The sequence below is a fragment of the Mytilus edulis genome, chromosome 5, assembly GCF_963676685.1.
Source record: "Mytilus edulis chromosome 5, xbMytEdul2.2, whole genome shotgun sequence".
Taxonomy (NCBI): domain Eukaryota; kingdom Metazoa; phylum Mollusca; class Bivalvia; order Mytilida; family Mytilidae; genus Mytilus; species Mytilus edulis.
In genome coordinates this window covers 41,499,170-41,518,195 of record NC_092348.1, presented here as the reverse complement: position 1 = coordinate 41,518,195, position 19,026 = coordinate 41,499,170, and the positions used below count along the sequence as shown (strand labels likewise).

The 19,026-nt window shown below is 31.2% G+C and overlaps 1 protein-coding gene across 1 annotated transcript; it reads right to left on the bottom strand.

Moving 5' to 3' along the window:
* Nucleotides 1–563: 563 nt before the first annotated feature.
* Nucleotides 564–5,621, bottom strand: LOC139522411 (collagen alpha-2(VIII) chain-like). Its single transcript, XM_071315927.1, has 4 exons — nucleotides 5,533–5,621; nucleotides 4,031–4,116; nucleotides 2,451–2,462; nucleotides 564–1,093 (listed from the first exon to the last, which is right to left on the bottom strand). The coding sequence occupies exons 2-4, from the start codon at nucleotides 4,089–4,091 to the stop codon at nucleotides 717–719; spliced, it is 450 nt and encodes a 149-aa protein (XP_071172028.1). The 5' UTR covers nucleotides 4,092–4,116; nucleotides 5,533–5,621; the 3' UTR covers nucleotides 564–716.
* Nucleotides 5,622–19,026: the final 13,405 nt, after the last annotated feature.

Genomic DNA, 19,026 nt, shown 5'->3' with positions numbered 1-19,026 from the left:
GTTGCTTATGTTGATTACAATCGACTCCTTTCTTTGTAAAGTGAACGGGAGGGAATGTTCTATTTTTTGCATGAAAAGAATCGGATATTTCTTATGAAAAAGGCCTACGTCCTAAATAATACTCACCAGTCTGTATATTGGAGGAAATATATTTATGCATCATTTGTCATGTGCATAATCTCTTATAAATTTTAGTCCGCTAACAAGCAGTAAAAAAATGATAGTTCCAATGTAATGTAACCCTTGCAGATGATTAAAAAGTAAACAAAGGTCATCAAAGCTCATAGAGGGCGATCTAGATTTTGAAGACTGTTTTACATTAGGCCCAAATAAGTTTGCAGTCGAGAAAAAGCAGTATCACAATACATGCTGAGTGTTCTGGATTAAAAACCTGGTTCTTTAAATGAGATAGTGACAACATGCATATAAAGACAATGTATTATGTTCCAGTCGCAATTAATTTTTGACAATCTCAATTAGGTACCCTTTGGAACACTTTTTATACATCATCGTCTACTGTTGTTGTTGGATAGCTGCACATTAAAACAATGTTCTTGTTATTGACATTTATTACATATTGAATATTAATATTTAATTAACATATATGTGTATTTCATGTTACTTTCATATTCATTTGCAGATCAAAACAAATACCAACTTTAAAATGTTACCAAATGTAAACTTGCAAATTGCCCATACGTTACATTTTGTAGACATTATGTAAGTGTTATCAAAACTGCGCTGAAAGTATTATAAACACTAAAAAGACTTGACCCACTGTTCATTTGTACCCATAGCTTGTCTTCACGTTGCAGTTGTAAATTGATAGATTGGGTTGCCATATCATATTCTTTGTAAGTGAATAGCCACACTATAATCTCTCCATTCTTCCTTAGAGTAGTATGACCGGTTACAAGGCCTGACATCATCGTTACAGTCACTTTATAAATACCAGTGCGCGGAACAGTATATATACTCGTAACGGGATCATAGTCAGAGGCTAGGTCACCATTAATAAGCTTAGTGCCGTATTTGACAATACTTCCTGTCGGCACTGGTTGTGCATTTAAAGGTAATGTCGCTGTAAATGCAGCTGCAAAAAGGATTTAAAAATCTTTAAAAATCTAATTATACAAGTAAACTTTAGTGCACATAACATGCCCAATAATAAAAAAGTAATACTCTAAAATATTGTATACTGCTGTCAGTTTACCATTATAAATTTTGTACTTGTTAATAAACACTATACAAACTTGATACACATATACACTTTTTGGTTAAACATTTCAAACATGACAGTGTTGATTGATCTTTTTCTTTTACATGATTAAACATTCTGAGATAGGAATAAAAAGAAAGGACTTGGATAATCGACCCATTACATCAATACATGCAAATCGGGAAAAAATATAAATCGAAAAGTTTTACAATTTATTGACCTTTCAAAACGGCATACAATTATAAAGTACGAATTCTGCCAGTTGTGATTGACGCAGTCAGACATTGTCTTATAAAACTATTTTTATAATCAAAACTTATGTTTTAAGTGTTGGTGTGTGGATTGAAAGAGGGACGAAAGATACCAGACGGACAGTCAAACTCATAAATCGAAAAAAAAACTGACAACGCCATGGCTAAAAATTAAAGCAGACAAACAATAGTACAGATCCTGATCCACATGTGGTACCCGTCGTGTTGCTTCTGGATAACAAATCCGGTAAATAGTCTTATTCGGTAGGTCACATTCATGAAAGGAAAGGGGAATGTAGTTACGACGTAAGGAACATATCCGATATCATTTGTGAAACGGTTATGGAAACGGTTATTCCATAACGGTCAACCAACTCGTGATGGCATCCGTAAAATATACGAAGAGATGATTTTAACTTAACCATTTGGAACTCTTGGTTTAATAGCTTCCTTGTGAGCAGCAACCCTCTATCAAGAAAATCATGATAGGAAATGTTGAAGGGAGGAAAATAAGATCTTAAAGCTGACATAAGTCTGTAGTCAATAGTGGTATGTTTTATGTCTGTAATCACATGATTATCATGCAATACAATATGTCTTGATTAATGATACCGAAATATAAATTATCCATTAAGTACAATTTTTATAAATATTGGTAGATTTGATATAAATGTAGATAAATGTTTTTTGTCATATAAACTATTCTGATAATCATAACTACATATTTCTAATGCAGGATCAGTTTTAATAAGGTGGTAAATGAGGACTCAAGTATTACTCAGTAGTACCGGGTATCGAAACAAACCGAGACACGAATAATTGGTTTTTTGTTGGACATTGTTGTGTTTCTTTATATAAACTTTGTTTCCTTCAGAATTTTTACTGATTACCCATACAAGTAAAATAGAACATTTTTGTTTTCAAATCCTTGTGCAAAACTGTTATTTATATGACTAAAATTGTTTATATAATATTCTTACCACGTATACAGCCTGAAAAAGATGTAAATAACAGTCAAAGTATATCTATAATTTATATTGAAAAAAGAGGGGGACTTTGTGTAAATATGTAGATGTTATATATAAGATGATACTCTATTTAGGGGACACTGGACGTTAAGCAACCAACAATCAATCAATCAATCTATTTAGGGGAACAGCTTAATCGACGATTAACTAAGTGTGCACATATATCAATAGTTGCAGGTAATTTGTTTAATTGATTTCTCCACACCTACAGCATGTAGTTTCCCGAATGTTTTATAGATAAACGAATACAGGAAAAGTGTGGTAACCTAGCTATATACACATTAAGCACACTATGCACACTTTCCGAAGTAATGGTCATCTTATTTAATGCATACATTAGTGTTGAATAAAGTATGTTGCCATCTACAAATGTATTTTTTTGACGACGGGTTTCATTTCCTTTTTTCCGCCATCGTATTCCATTCATTTGCATTTTCATTTCAAAAGACTTATGAATTTGATCAGTCAAAAGTTAAATTACAAAAATACCAAACTTGGGAGGAAATTCAAAACGAAAAGACCTTTATTAAATGGCAAAAATACATACAAGTATAGCGAACGGAAAATAATTGTCATATTACTGACTTGGTACAGGCACTCCCTTTTGTAGAAATCTGTCATAAATTGGGGTACAGAGGGCATTAGTGTTATACAATCGTACTTTAAAAACAAATATGTGTTTTGACAGAAAAAAAACATGTAGACAAAGAACATAGCAAAGCATAAAGACAAGAACTCAACAGTCACCATAGCACAATCACATAGTGTCGAAATTTAGAAACAAAAACGGATAATCAGTAAAGATTAAAAATACACAACGACAAAATAGGTGACTGAAACACATAATTAAGATAATAAACAACGACGGTGCATAGAATCTAAACTTCAAAATCAAAATCGTCTCGCTTGTTTCCGTTTCTGGTATTGAGATAACTTTTTGTCTTGTCTTGCTGAACGCGAGGCGATATTTCATTATGCCACAATATAATTTATTTCCGACTAAATACTTAGATATGGAAGTTCCTTCATTCATATTAGTTCCAAATGGAAGAACTAATCTAGGGAACTGGTATCAGGCGGATTTGGAAAGACCTTGAGTAATAATAGAATTGGAGTTTGCAGTACTTAAAGCAATTCCTGTTTTGCATTTATAATTAATGATCTGTAAGTTAGCTTAAGCTTGCTAATAACAGATAAAAACACACAGTTTTGATTGAATGTTTTTACTTTCAAATGTATCACAGGAAGAATTACGATCAATTGTTTTAAACACATTGCGAAATTATGAAGTTTTTGAATTGTTTTGTTTGGATGTATAGGTTAAACTATGTTTATAGATAAAGCAGCATAGGCGTTCAAATGTCTGCGTTCGTGAATCCAAACGCTATAACCACCCGACATTGATAACTATATTTTCATTTAGTCTGATTGTTCATCCTGATTACTTTTAAACATTAACATTTACAATGTTTCAGTACATACATATTTTGACATTTTGGTAACTTAAAATCGTGACTAAGATAAAATCTTACCTGTACTCGTACGACACATTGAAACAACCAAGATACATGTTAAAACAGATCTCATAATCATTGTAATTGAGAGTTGATAAGCGGTTCTGCAAAAAGAAAATTACTTAACTAATGCATATATATAATATTAACATGAATGAAGGCGAGAATGCTGTTACCGTAAGGAAAGCATCGTGTATGAAAATGTATATTCATATATATTTACATATATCGTGTTCAGGAAAGGTATATAATAAACAGATGATTATTTTTTCGACGCTTGCTGAAAGCCAGCATTTAATACCTTTTAACAAAAAAAATTATATATTGAGTAATTTTAGTTCTTTATAATCAGTAGTTATGATTCTAAAGCAATAGTCAAGTTTTATTTACACAAAGCTCGCAACCGGAATACTTGAAGGATTATATGCCTTGTATGCTTATGAGCTTTGGCTTCCAATGGGTCGGTGTCATAACTGCTGGTCGCTCCTTTTCCTAACTTAACACTAGTTATTAGGTCTGCACTCCTGAATATTTTGTTTGTCATTTACTGGAGTTTGACTGTTTATTTCTTTGTCCAATTAAGTTCAATTCAAAATTACTATTGTAAATAACTACTGTTTGAGTAATTGTTGTCTTTAATGAAATTGCAAACATATATCAGTTCAATATTAAAGATTTTCCTTGTTTTAGAAACACTTCATTGGCAGTCGGTTCTTCACTTCTTACAGTTTGTTTTTCTAGCTTATAACAATATCTGGTTTTCAAGTTCACCAAGATCTGCCATAATTCGGCAATTTAGGTTTAAATTGCACACTTATGATACTAGTCATAGAAATAGTACAAACAATAAAATTGAGAATGACAACGGGGAGTGTGTCGAGTAATTAACAATCCCACCAAAGAGTTAAAAACAGCCGAAGGCCACCAATGGGTCCAAAACACAGCAAACCAATACTGTACCCGGAGTTGGACTAGATCGAGTACGTAGTCTTTTTGGTGAAATAAATAAAACAATATCCTTAATATTATAATTTGTGATTGATTTGCCCATAAAAAAAACCCCGTATGTAATGTACAATTTGTTCGACATGTTTTCTTTATTTGAATGTAAACGAATTCAAATATTTGTTTTAACCATTTTAATATTCATTATCAACCTATTTCGATAAGCTGCATAAAAAAGTAGTTCATAAACGACACGCAAAGCTAACAACCATAAATTAACTATTACACTTGCAATTACAATGAACAATTACAATGAACAATTCAAAAATTGAAGTTTGAGTTTGTTTGTCTACAATTGTACAAATATGTTTCATTACAATGTCGATCGCACATGTCGTATTAGCCTTGAGTCTGAAAAGTCAAATAAGACTTTATCAAACAGACTTTTGGTGTATTATATGGAAAGGCTTCCCGTCTATAATAGTGTGATCCGGAACACTATGAAGCTGTTGACACTACGACATTAATCATGTTTGATCGATTCCGTTTTCATAATTATGATATTAATAATTTACCTGGTCTTCAAGTTTTCCTAAATGATGAAACTACTCTTGTTGGAAACAATCTTGCCACGGACATGGATGCACATTCATGTTTATAGTCTGTAAATCAGTTAATTTATTCAGATTGTGTGACATATTTTTGAATGCCACGTTGAAAAAAATTAATTGCTTTGTTTAAAAATATTGTGACAAATATAATGTAGGCGGTTGATTATATTTGGGCACATTGATCTTTGTATTGCGTAGTATGTTTGAGGATGACCATATTCAAATGTATGCGCATGCTTTTTATTTATTATAAAAAAAAAATAACAGTAATTTCACCCTTTCCGGTAATGACCACTCGCACCAGGTGGTTTATACTTAAAAATGTCTGTTTTGATATTAAAGATGTTTACCAAAAACGTCTATACGACACGATAATCAATCTAACGTTGAAAACAACGTTCAAACCTATGATTGCGTTGAATTAACACTACAATTATCATACGTGGCTTGCAAAACAAAGATCTTGGTAGAGGGGTCTAAATACAGCGCAAACAACATTTTCCAAAAGACCAAATTAATGAAAAAGTATATTTTAACAAAACGCATTTGACTAACAGGTCGAGCAACGGATGTTCCTAAACGCTGCTGACTGTCATCGTCGATTGCCAAATAAACAAATCACCAGTTGTACCAAAATGGATACAGATATAGTTACAAGGTGGCGAGAAAAAATGCAAAATTACACAAAGACAAAAAGGAGAAATAAATGGTGATATTACACTTAATAGGCGGACAAAAGTTAAAACAAATTGTTTTTCTTTTTTTTTCTTCTTCAAATGTCTAATATTATTTTTTTTATTCATTAAAATCTGATTTAGATTAAATATGAACTACTACTTAATGTATGATTTTTTAGAGTCTAAAAAGGAGTTTTGATAGGTTAAACAATAGATAAAATGATGATTGAAGTCATTTGTATATATTATTATTTAATTTTGCCCTAAGATAGTAAACCTTATACCAATTATCATTGGTTATTTCAAAATATTTCAAAACCAATACCTTAACAAATGGAACAATGTGATTTGATTGCAGACAACTTCCTGGCGTAACCAACAGTCCAGAATTTCAATAAACTCTATTTAACTGTACGACATTTAAACGCCTGCAAAAATAATAATAACTATAATACGTAGTACACTTTAAAGGTACATGTAAAGTTGTACCTTAAAATTGTATTGGATTAATTTGTATTTTGCAAAAGAAGAAAACATGACAAATTTATGTACAGCTTGGATTTTTCACATTTACATGTAGGATTTTTTTTATGTTCTGTTTTTGTTTTAATGTTCTGTAACATGTTTGTGAATTATAACGTTGAATATAAATGTTTTTTTGTCCGCAACAAATGTTAAAAAATTACAATTATGTCACTTATGTAACTGTTCATGACGTGCAGTAATGAAAAGATACATTTGACTTTTATAAACTTGGTATTTAAAATGTGGCAATGCAGATGCTTGAGCCGAACACTCGTTAACGTTTTATAATTTTATAGTTTGTTTGTGTGACTGTATTTTTCATCTTTAAGATAGCCTAGTAGCTTGTACACGTATCTTATTTTTCCGCTTTAACACGTTCAACGACATACATTTTATCTTCAGTTCCAAATGGTCAGCATGATGCAAAACGAATTTCAACTCGTCTTAAATATGTTTACTGACATTTTACTTCGACTGTTTTTGAATTGAAGTGTTTTTAAATATTTGGACTTCTTTTTAAACATTAGACTTTCAGCCATCACAAAAACGTGCCCATTTTCGTTTGTAGCTATTGTTTAATTCTGGGAGTTAAGGAGTGCTTAGCTTTTTATATTTTAAAGCTACAAAACCATCAACAATATGTTATTTCAAGGATAAACTATGCGTGCTGATTCTTAAGGAACTTTACAAAAAAGAAAATTTAAAAAGAAAATTAAATATAATATGACTTCACGTATTTAATTTTGTTGTTGCACGTATTCTTTTAATCACTTGACCACACACTGTCTTTTGCCGGTTTAAATTTACAACCGTGTCCGTCATTATTTTTGAAAACTATCCTATTTCTGGAACAGGCAAATATTTGTAAAATAAAAACATGCATGTTCTAGATATTGGTAAAAATGTATGTGCATATGGAAATGCACAGATTACATATACATAGTAGTTCAATGATATTTTGTCATAATTTTGTGATTCTTAAAATATAGCAAGAACTTAGTACTTATTTGAACAAAGAAGTCAATATATTATCAGATTATTGAATACGGTTATTGCATATTTTTTTCTCTCACAACACCAAATGCTTGTTATAGATTTGATCGATTTTGTAATTGGGTAGATAATATATAGGTTCGTTTCGTGTGTATTTTAGTCCAGACGCCATCTAATTAACTATCTAATTAACTATCGATTTGACTTCAGATGACCATATAAGCAATGTAAACATAAATAAAGATATTAATAGATTAAACCAACTACGGCAATAAGATTTTTTATAGATGTGTTTGATTTTATTTTTATAGATTAAAAATAGATGTTTCTCATTGTTTTTAACCGTATAAGAATGATTTTATGTGCATCGAATTAGTAACCAAATGATTTACCGTAGTTTCACTTTCATTGTTGACTTTCTTTTATTTGAATAACCAGTACAAGTACAATGCATGTGTTGTCAATCTCTAGCTAGGGGTTAAATTGAAGTTCACATGAATACGGATTTAAAGAGGTCGACTCATTCACTTGCAAGTGAATGACTAATTATCAATGTTTCTTAGCGTAATTTGACAAAAATGAACCTTTTTGGCTGCAAAAGGCGAATTGTTATTTCACTACTTCACTTTCATTATTGATTGAACAGAAAAAAAATCAAACTTTAGATTTTTTATGTATCTCGTAGCTAGTGCCCCTTTAAAGTAAACCGGGAGACGTTCGGCGTTTGGGATTATACATAGCTGTAGACTTGCATTCTAGATTTCAATGTAATATGTACAGTTGAGGTCAAATACTGAGTCAAAAGTTAATGTGCATGACTCAAGTCAAAATCTCATTTGAAGATGTATTCATTTATATGAAAATGGACTTTTTTTCTTTTAACAGTTATATATTGATGGCTAGAATGTGATAACAAAATAATCAACACAACGGCCTTCATGTGTCTCGTTAACATGCTTGTATTTTGTAATTGAATTGTAATATCTAAACGTCTAAAGACATTGTAAAATATACACAAATTAAGACTTATGTCCAGCAAAACTATATGTTGGTCCATATTAGAGCAATCATTGTCTAGAATATTCTTTATATTTACACACAAATTACCGAAAAGATGTTTACTTTTGTGTTAATGCAAATGAAAATAAACATTACTGAAATAGTATTTCGTAAATATTTAGGGCTAACAATGGTCTTCTTGAACCTATGAAATTCCTTTCTTTACTTCGTTTTACACTCAATTCGATTATCAACTTAAGGATGTACTTAGGTGAGGTTAGGTGAAAATTAATAAATAAAGAATTTAAAATTGATATTTTAAGCCGGTAGAGCAAACGTTAAGGATAAAAATAAGCTAAAAATATTGAAAGGTCATAGACCTCCTTATGGCGGGAAAAGGCCAACTTGGACTTTTACCTTATATTGGCATTGGTATTATTCGGGTCTCAACACAAAAGAAATTGAAATAAAGAATCCTCTAAAATTTTGGTAATTGACCTTTCATGAGCTATTAAGTCTTATATGAAAAAATAAATGGGTGTTATGGGGCAAAATATTTTACATTGTATTGTATGGAAAAACACCAACGAGTCCGAACATTTGACACACATTCCAAAACCTCACCTAAGTACATATATGTTTATCTTAAACTTGTTAAATGAGAAGTTGACATATTACTGGTAGTATCTAAAATCTGATGTTATTCATATTTTATTATCTATTATGTTAGCTATTGCAGACGATATGGGTAGTTTTGATACATCCCGCTTTTGTGCACTATGCTGTTACTTTCTTATACGTATAGAACTACCAAATTAGACTATTTTTCGGATTTTTTATAACATGAGCAATACGACGGGTGCCACATGTGAAGCAGGATCTGCTTATCCGTCCGGAGCACCTGAGATCACAATCAGCTTTTGGTGGGGTTCGTGTTGCATATTCTTTAGTTTTCTATGTTACGTCATGTGTACTATTGTTCGACTGTTTGTCTTTTTTTTATTTTAGCCATGGCGTTGTCAGTTTATTTTCGATTTATGAACTTGACTGTCCCTCTGGTATCTTTTGCCCCTCTTTTATACGTGTAGGTCAGTAGGTTCAAGTTGTTCGGTTGTTTTATTTATTTCGTGTGTGGTTTGAATTCTGCTCACACTTCGTATACATATTTTTTAAAATGAACTGACGATGCAAGGTAGCATATGCATATACTCGCTTTTTGCTAATACACAGGTGTGATCAAGAGGGAAAACCAATAACTTATATGGGTGTACGTGTGTTGTGATCTCTCTGAAATTGTACTACATGGTTCCATATCACAAAGGAAGGCTAAGATTGAGTTTGGGGATAATTGCTCCAAACCTTCAGGAACTAGTGGCAAAAAAGGGGCAGAACATTTGCATTTGTCTAGTCTATACAATTACTTTTTTGAGTGTATGGATCTCTCTACAATTGTATTACAAGGTTTCATACCACATTTGGTATAGCTGAGATTGAGTAATTATTCGAAGGGGGGGGTATATCAAAAAGTTGGGGGTCATGTTTTTTTCTTTAAAATTTTTAGAATAATTGCAAATTTTTTTACAACCAAAATCTATCATAAAAGAGATGATTTTTTTTATGTCTTGTCGTTAATGATCCATTTAAAGATGGTGACATTCCCTTGTCGCCATCTTTTGGGTTTATATATTTCAACTTGTTCGATTCGCTCGTGAATGTAACAACGTATTATAACTGAAGAAAAAACACTAGAGTTTTCGATATCACAACTTGTCAAAACGTTTATTAAATTTCATCATCAGTACAATGACATCATTTGTAAATTAAATTCAAGAGCAGACGTATTATACGTTCAAGAATTTCACATCCAATTTTCTTATGGTTATATTCTCTACAAAGTAAATGTACATGTCTTTATTGAGTGATTTTATTTTTATTCCAAAGTACCATACAGCTCCTATTGAAAACCTTTTTATAGTTCACTCATAATTCTCCTTCACTCTACTTTTTATCTTTTAAATCTTCCGATACTAAAATGCCATACCTCTTTCAATTGTAGTAGTCTTTTCTGGAGTTTGCAAAAGGTAAAAGTTTAAGCTTTGCAAACCAGGTCAATGTTTTCACTGATTCCAATTAAGACCACGACAGATTCAAGAAACTTGTTTTCAAAAATCATCCCACTTTATTGCTAATAATACACATTGAAGTGAAATTTTCAACATTGCCTTGGGGCATTCAGAAAAAAACAATTAACAGTATTTTTTTAACATATTCAATTAAATCAATGGAAAGATGATATGAATAAAAATTAGTATCATCATTTCTTTACTTTTGAACAGACAATAACCAGCTTGACTTGTGAAGTGCGAACTTTCGTCAAATAATTTTCAGATATAGAATCATCAATCATCAATCGTATGCAATATAAACCTAATGCCAAGGGGTGTTAGATTATTCCCCAAGAACTTTAGATTAGTTTCTAAATTCAATTATTGCCGCTTACATGTACAATTAAAAAAAACTATTAAACAAAATTTTGAACTTTTAATGAAATATTTGATAGAGAATTGTTGAAATCATCTTGTTATATTATCATGATTATATTTCAGTATCTAAACTTCGATGTGACATTATTTAACTTGCCCCCATTTTCGTCTTTGAACTGTTTTTCTTCACTGCATGGTTCTTCATAAAAACACCACAAAACAATAGTAATAATAAAAATAGTAATAAGAGTTGTGTATTCATGAACATTTTACATTCATCTACACATTTTATAATGTCAAATAAATAAGGTTAAATGACTGCAATATGAATCCGTAGTAGCCAATGAGATAAAAGAAAAATTCATGTTTATGTATTCCTAGATCTTTTGATAAAAACAGACAATATTTACTTGTGTGTATTAATAGAATTTAATTCAATAATAATTAAATTAGGTAATTGCAATTATATAACTTGGTATGATTTTATTTGACGATGTGTTCGATACATTTTTTACTGGTTATTTTCATATGCTAATTAGTTTAGCCCGCGAAATATTAGTCAATGCAATTTACCTCGTGTGGTTTGGTCATTTGGATGCATGAGATAACATTGTTTTGAAAGCTAGTAAACAGGTAAAAAGAGGTAAAAATGTGATGATTATTATCTAATATGCAATGACATGTTATGTGAAATTGTGTTTGTAGTGCTGGTCAGGGTTCAACTTTGACACAAAGATAAATTCTACACAATTATGGAAAAAATGCAAATTAAACAAAGACTATAAGGGAAAACAATCATTATGGTGGTATTACACTTAATAAACGGACACAAATTGAAACAAAAATTCCTATTAATGTTTTTAGTTCTATAAATGTATAACAAGTGGTATTCATTCATTGAAATATGATTTAAATTTGTATAAACTACTAATTATTGTGCGAATTAATAGAGTCTAAAAAGGAGTTTTAAAGGGTTAAACAATCGATAAAATGATAATTGAAATCATTTGTAAATATCCTTATTTTTTGCAAAGACTCATCAGTGACGCTCGAATAAAAAAAATGTTAAAAAGGCTAAATAAAGTACGAAATTGAAGAGCATTGTTGTTCATTATAAAATTACACGTAACGTTGTACCTTACAATTGTATTGGATTAATTTAAATTTGAAAAGAAATGAAAATGACAAATTTATGTATAGCTGTTATTGTTTACATATACACGGTAGTTTTTTTTCTCATGTTCTGTGACATGTTTGTGAATAATGAAGCTGATTATAAACGTTTTTGTTTGCCAGATTTGTTGAAAAATTAGATTTTACTAGATTTTACTAGACTAAGTGTATATTTGATTTATGTATATGTTGCAGTTATGATAAGGAAAAATTTTGAATTTTATACATTTTAGTATCTAAAAGGTTGTCAATGCAGATTTCGTTTGTTTTTCTTCTTCTTTTTTTTGGGGGGTAGACAACGATTACATATCATTATAAAAAAAATCTTTCCGCACACATTATAATTAGCCCAAAACATATGTTATTGAAAAATTTCCAATGCAGATAAACATGTGGGAAATTAAAGCAATATTCAAAAGAATCAACGTTTTGTTCCGTACGAAGACTGTTTATAATACAATAAGAAAAAAACATGTAAGGAATTTTATAATGATCGCAATTGATGCCTCAACACAAGTGAAAGAATAATTTAATATAAAAAAAAATACATTTTGTGATATATAAACCAAGATCACGTTTTTTTTTTATGTATAGGAAAAAATAATTTAAAAAAAATACATATGAAAAGTGATTTTCTTAATATTAAAAACAAAATATAGGAGGGAGTTTACACTGTACGTATTGACCTGGATAACCAAATGCTTTTTTTCGGAATTAAAAAATAGTAAAATAAGTAAATATGTTTTTTGTTGTCAGCTTCAAAACAACTTTTTCTTAAACGGAACATAACATTATATGAAATACGGCATTTTGAATAGTGACTTTAAATACTGTCTCTCTTTTCATTTATGAATAATTAAAGTATATTTGTTTAATTACACGTACACCCAATATATTCAGTTTTGTGGTATTACATAATTTATTTAGTCGGCTTCAACATATAATGACTGTGTTTGCGTTCTTTGGTGACTCTTATAAACCAGCACATTTTCTTTTGAAATTAATGAACATTATACATGTAAAAGAAACCAAGAAGACAAAAAGAGAAAGTCATGTCAGCTGTCCCAAACTCGAACGTGTGCACTGTCTAACAGCTACTGTTGTTTTCTTGATTTTTGTTTTGTAATTTGTTATATCAGATGCTTTCTCGATTTGTATCATAACTGCCAAAAAATGGAACAATTTTAATCTATCCGAGTTTCCCTAAGTCTTACCTTAACAAAGGAACATTAAAATGTAAATAAATTAGACAACGAATTTTTAAATTCCTTCCTGAGTTCTATCACCAAGTGATAAATACTTGTTGTAATGTATATTTAAAGGATTTACAAATAAAGAACCCACAAACTTTTCTCGAGATAACATAAGTTAATTATCTTAAATAAAGAAAGTTTTTCCAAATCATTTGTAGACTGAGTATTCTCATTTTTTCACTAAGGTAAGGTGTGTGATTTGAAAAAAACACTTGCAACAAGATGGGTTTTTTCTCAACATTTCCGGTTTTTTGTACAGTGGGTCGGGGTCACAAAACAAAGTATTGTATTTACATTTTATGGAATTGAACATAGATAGATGTTATAATGCTTGTTATTCTGCTATCACTGCTATTTTTCATTTAGCAAATTTAAAAGTTTTGTGCACCTTGGATAGAAAATGGCTTTTGCAAGACTTCTCCTCCTGCAAATGCATGGACTATCGATTCAAGTTTCTGTACTGTTTCTCTCTTTTGCTTTTGTGTTGTGGGTTACACCATTCCTCTGTGACAATTAGCAATTAGAAGTCCTGTTCATATTTATTTTTGCTTGTGGGCCTTTTCCGTTGCATTGATGCTTTTTTTTTTTAATTTCAACGATTTCAATACAACTACATTAATCTTGTATCTGTTTTAATTGACCAACTTGTCCTAGAATTTACCACACACTATTGCCATCTGCCTTTCTCATTCCCCGATTTATTCAAAAAAACATTGAAATTTGACGATCGTCAGCGATAGCGATTAGTATCTACATGTTTACGGTGCGAAACCAAAAACAATCAAAAATTTGAAAATAAAAAAGCCGACCATGAAAAGGTGATCGGCTTTCAACATGTTCATAGAAGGTGGTCGGCACACCCGCCTTAATTGACGAATGAAAAACTCTGACTAACTATTTTAAAGCGAGAAAGTTTATTTAAATACAAAAATAAGTTAAGGTATTACACAAATCTGCAAATAATAATAAATCATAATATCTGTCCATGAATGAGTAATAAAATAATATATACTATTTGACATTCATAAACAAGAAATATTATTTCAATATATCCTGTATATGTAAATATGGATAGCTAAACGAGTATTTCATTGGTTTAGACTGGCCAATGTGATATTTAACCAAAAATAATATTCCCCTCTGAACATCATATTCCCTTGTCATATTCCCTTTATTCCAATTTCTCAAGATTATACTAGAGTTATCCTTCTTTCACCAAAATATAATAAATAGAAAAGTCTAGAGAGCTTTCGGATATTTTTTGCTAGTTAACAAAAATGGCAAAACGGTTTCATGTCGCAGACGAAGATAAAATCGAAGGTTTAAAAAAACAAAGATTCACTGAAAACTAAAACAATTACTGCAGTTGCAGTTATATGTTTCTAACAGCTTATTGAGGAGAGTGGAATGGTAAACACCAAGTTTGAAGGGTATGAACTTTTCAGAACTCGACGCTGAACTAAAGATTTTCTATGCCGGTAGTTTGTTCAAGAAATCTGTCATACAAAATGTAAATTATGGATAAAAAAGATACTTACATGAATAAAGAAACATTGACATCAACAAGGACAATGATGTCAGCAAATAAATTCATCATAGATACCAGGACTAAATTTTGTATATACGCCAGACGCGCGTTTCGTCTACAAAAGATTCATCAGTGACGCTCGAATCCAAAAAAAGTTAAAAAGGCCAAATAAAGTACGCAGTTGAAGAGCATTAAGGACCAAAATTCCTAAAAGTTATGCCAAATACAGCCAAGGTAATCTATGCCTGAGGTAGAAAAGCCTTAGTTTTTCAAAAATTCAAAATTTTGTAAACAGTTAATTTATAAATATAACCATATCAATGATAATGCATGTCAGCACAAAAAGTGCAAAATCAATCTGATATTCCAAGCAATCAATGTCGATTTAAAACGTAAAGGCTTTGCCAAATTTGACCATTATCAAGATATTTCTGAAGAGGATTTGCATAAACTTGGTGATACTGTTTTCGACGTTAATACTCCTTGAGGACTCTTATTGCTACTCAGAATTTATAATCATCACCGGAGTCTGAGCAGAAATTTGATGAAACAGGGACGAGGGATATGTCAAAGAATGTTTCGTCCTTTGTTCTAAAATTGTAAATCGGTAGTTACCAAGACCTTGTTGATAAATATATTCCGTATCAACTTCACAAATACTACGTTATGGTCTTCAAGGAAAGTACTGACGCAGTCTATCATCTATACTACGAATTATAGTGTTCTTTTGTTTATTTTTTTAAAAGATATTAACCTTAACTGTTTAGTCGATTATATAAAATCCTTTTTGCGTGGCTCGGTACTACATGTTATGCATTACGCTAATTTGTTGTAGTGCTGAGGTAATTTTTTGTATTCTTGTCTTTCATTTTTGATTATGTGTTTTGTCTATATGTCATTTTGTTATTCTTTAAAGGATATTTGTTTCATAGTGATTAAGATTCAAACACAATATTGACTGCTGTGTCCCTATTTTGGTCATTTCTACCTGTTATGTATATGTTTTGTTCACGATGATAGAATTGTATGCGACTGTCTGTCACTGATGAGTCTTATGTAGACTAAACGCGCGTCTGACGTACTAAATTATAATCCTGGTACCTTTGATAACTATTTACAAATACAAAGTTTAGCTATATGTAGCTATACAACAGGGAGTCTCCAACCAAATTCCTACGTCAGAAAACAATGAGTAAATACACACAGCTCTTTTTTTTTTGTTATTGAATGGCACTCGAGACATACTATTTATTAGCCACATTTAGATTAATACATATCAAGATATAGAATAAATGGAAATATCATACCCAAAACGTTTTTTAATGGTCAACCATAAAATGGCATTTACATCATTTACAAATGCACTTGAAACAATGAACGGATGGCGAAATGTCTAAAATAACGCACTATTGTTAATAAGGTAACAGTTTAACTTCTGATACAAACAAATACAAAATTGTTAGCAAGCTATAAGACCTTTGATGTGATAGAGCTTTTGATATTGCGATTTTATAAGGGACTTTTAGAATTGAATGTTCCTTGGAGTTCGGTATTTTTGTAATTTCACTTTGGACCAAATTATATTATGTGTATATGTACAATTTGTTAACTACACAATGATGAACTATCTGAACTGGTGAACTACAAGTATTGCATAAATAAAGTGCAACGTGCAAGGGTTTAGCTGGTAAAATATCACAACAATTTATACGATTATGAACGGCCCACTTTTTCCATTAGATTAAACCTTCAAGAAAAGTTTAATGGATCTGTCAGAAGCTTTAGATTCGCAAATTGAATCCTTAATGACATCAACATTAGTGTGCAGAGTTGGAGGCAAAGAAAATGAAAATCAGATGCATACTCCTCCAAATGCACATATAGAAACAATATTTAAACAACTACAGTACATGTAACAGTAATGCCCAGAGCACACATTCTAGGATCACCTCGCTGGATTCACTACGGACTAAATCTCACGGATGATCCTGGAAATGCAGTTTCCGTAGTTCAATACAGATCCGATACGGACGCACAAAAGTTTGACTACGGTGTTTGACATTACTAGCACTGACAATGAAGTATAGGGGTCATTTGGCAACATGAGTGATACGGGTTCTTACGGTGAGATACGGTTTAATACAGAAATGAAACAGTTTAGTACGCACCTACATGTGTCGGGGCGTACATTGTATGTACTGTGGATTCACGGACAATGAAGTATAGGGGTCATTTGGCAACATGAGTGATACGGGTTCTTACGGTGAGATACGGTTTAATACAGAAATGAAACAGTTTAGTGCGCACCTACCTGTGTCGGGGCGTACATTGTATGTACTGCGGATGAACAGTGGTTTGCTACGGTATAAGTAAGTGTTAGTAAGGCTAAGTACGAATGAGAACGGTATAAAACGGAAGAGTACGAACCACCACTTTATCTAAAAGCCGTTAATCATTTCTTTAATTCCACGGTGGGTATGGTTGTCCTGCGAGAGAACGTACTGTGCTGTTGATTCGGTCCTGTCGGGTGCTGGTGATCAATGAAAAAATGTAAACAAAGACGAAAATTATGATTTTTGACGTTTTCACTCATAAAAAATGGATGAAAACAGTTGAGATTTTTCAATTTCGTTTCTTATGGGTTCATATATAAACCATTAAAAATTTGACCCTCTAAACTGTTTCAGTAAGCGTAACACAAAAATGATAATTTTCAGAAAATCTCGAACTGAAAAAATAAAACAAAAATGCTCATTGAGTCCGCTTTCTATACTGCAATCCACACGACAAAACAATTTTGTGAAAAAACATTGCAATTAATTAAAATTTAACATTTTCTCAATTTATTCATGTCCTGATACTGTGCTGGTGGGTCCTGTCATTGTGCTGGTGGGTCCTGATACGGTGCTGGTGATTTTGGATAAGAAGTTGGTCATATTTGAAACAAATATTACAAAATCAATAAAGTTAGCCAGATAATTGTTGCCAACAGGATCTATAACTCCTATGTTAGCTCTTGTGCATCCATTTAGCTGTTTAATATGTGTTTTCAAATGATCTGAACTTGTTTTACATAATAAAATAAAAGGACAACATCTTTCGTCCAATATCAGATAACAATATATAATATCTAAAATAAGTTAAAAATTCCACAATACTATATAATTCATTTTATGTGTCGGTTTGTTCCAAAAAAATTCGAAAAGAAGAGACTTTTTTAATGTCATGATTATCTGTCGCTTTCTAGATCTTTGCTTAGCATTTATTTCAGATGACATGGACTCCTCACCCCAATGACCATGCTGCCTTTCATAACTTTATCTGTATACATATATTAATAGATAAACACAAGGCTGCAACACGTATTTTTGTATTTAAAATGATTCGTTGTAACGAGAATATTTGTGGTGAATGGAAACTGTGAGGGTCACAATCTTAAATTGCTTATAAATGTTGCTGGACCCAGTTTCGTTATCTGATCTGAATTTTCTAAAATGTGCAAGGTATAGATAGACGTTTTGATTTTTTTTACTCGGTAATGAACCATTGTGTTGATCCCATGCTAAACATAACAAAAATCTCTGTACAAAGGTCTGTGAATTCTCTACAAAAATAGTGATTTAATTTTCACTAAATTCTCTTTTTCTACTAAATACAATAATGAACTATAAATAATAATGCTTTGCAAGAAGTTTCCCCTTGATATATGTACAAAATTATATCTCTATTATTCATTGTCTGTGCTGTTTTGGTACTATTGCAGTTTGCACATTTCGGAATTGACAGGCCACGAAAGCGTACACGAAAAGATAAAATATTGATATAAG

Coding starts and splice junctions, on each gene's coding strand:
- LOC139522411 (XM_071315927.1), bottom strand. CDS start 4,091: ATGATTATGAGATCTGTTTTAACATGTATCTTGGTTGTTTCAATGTGT.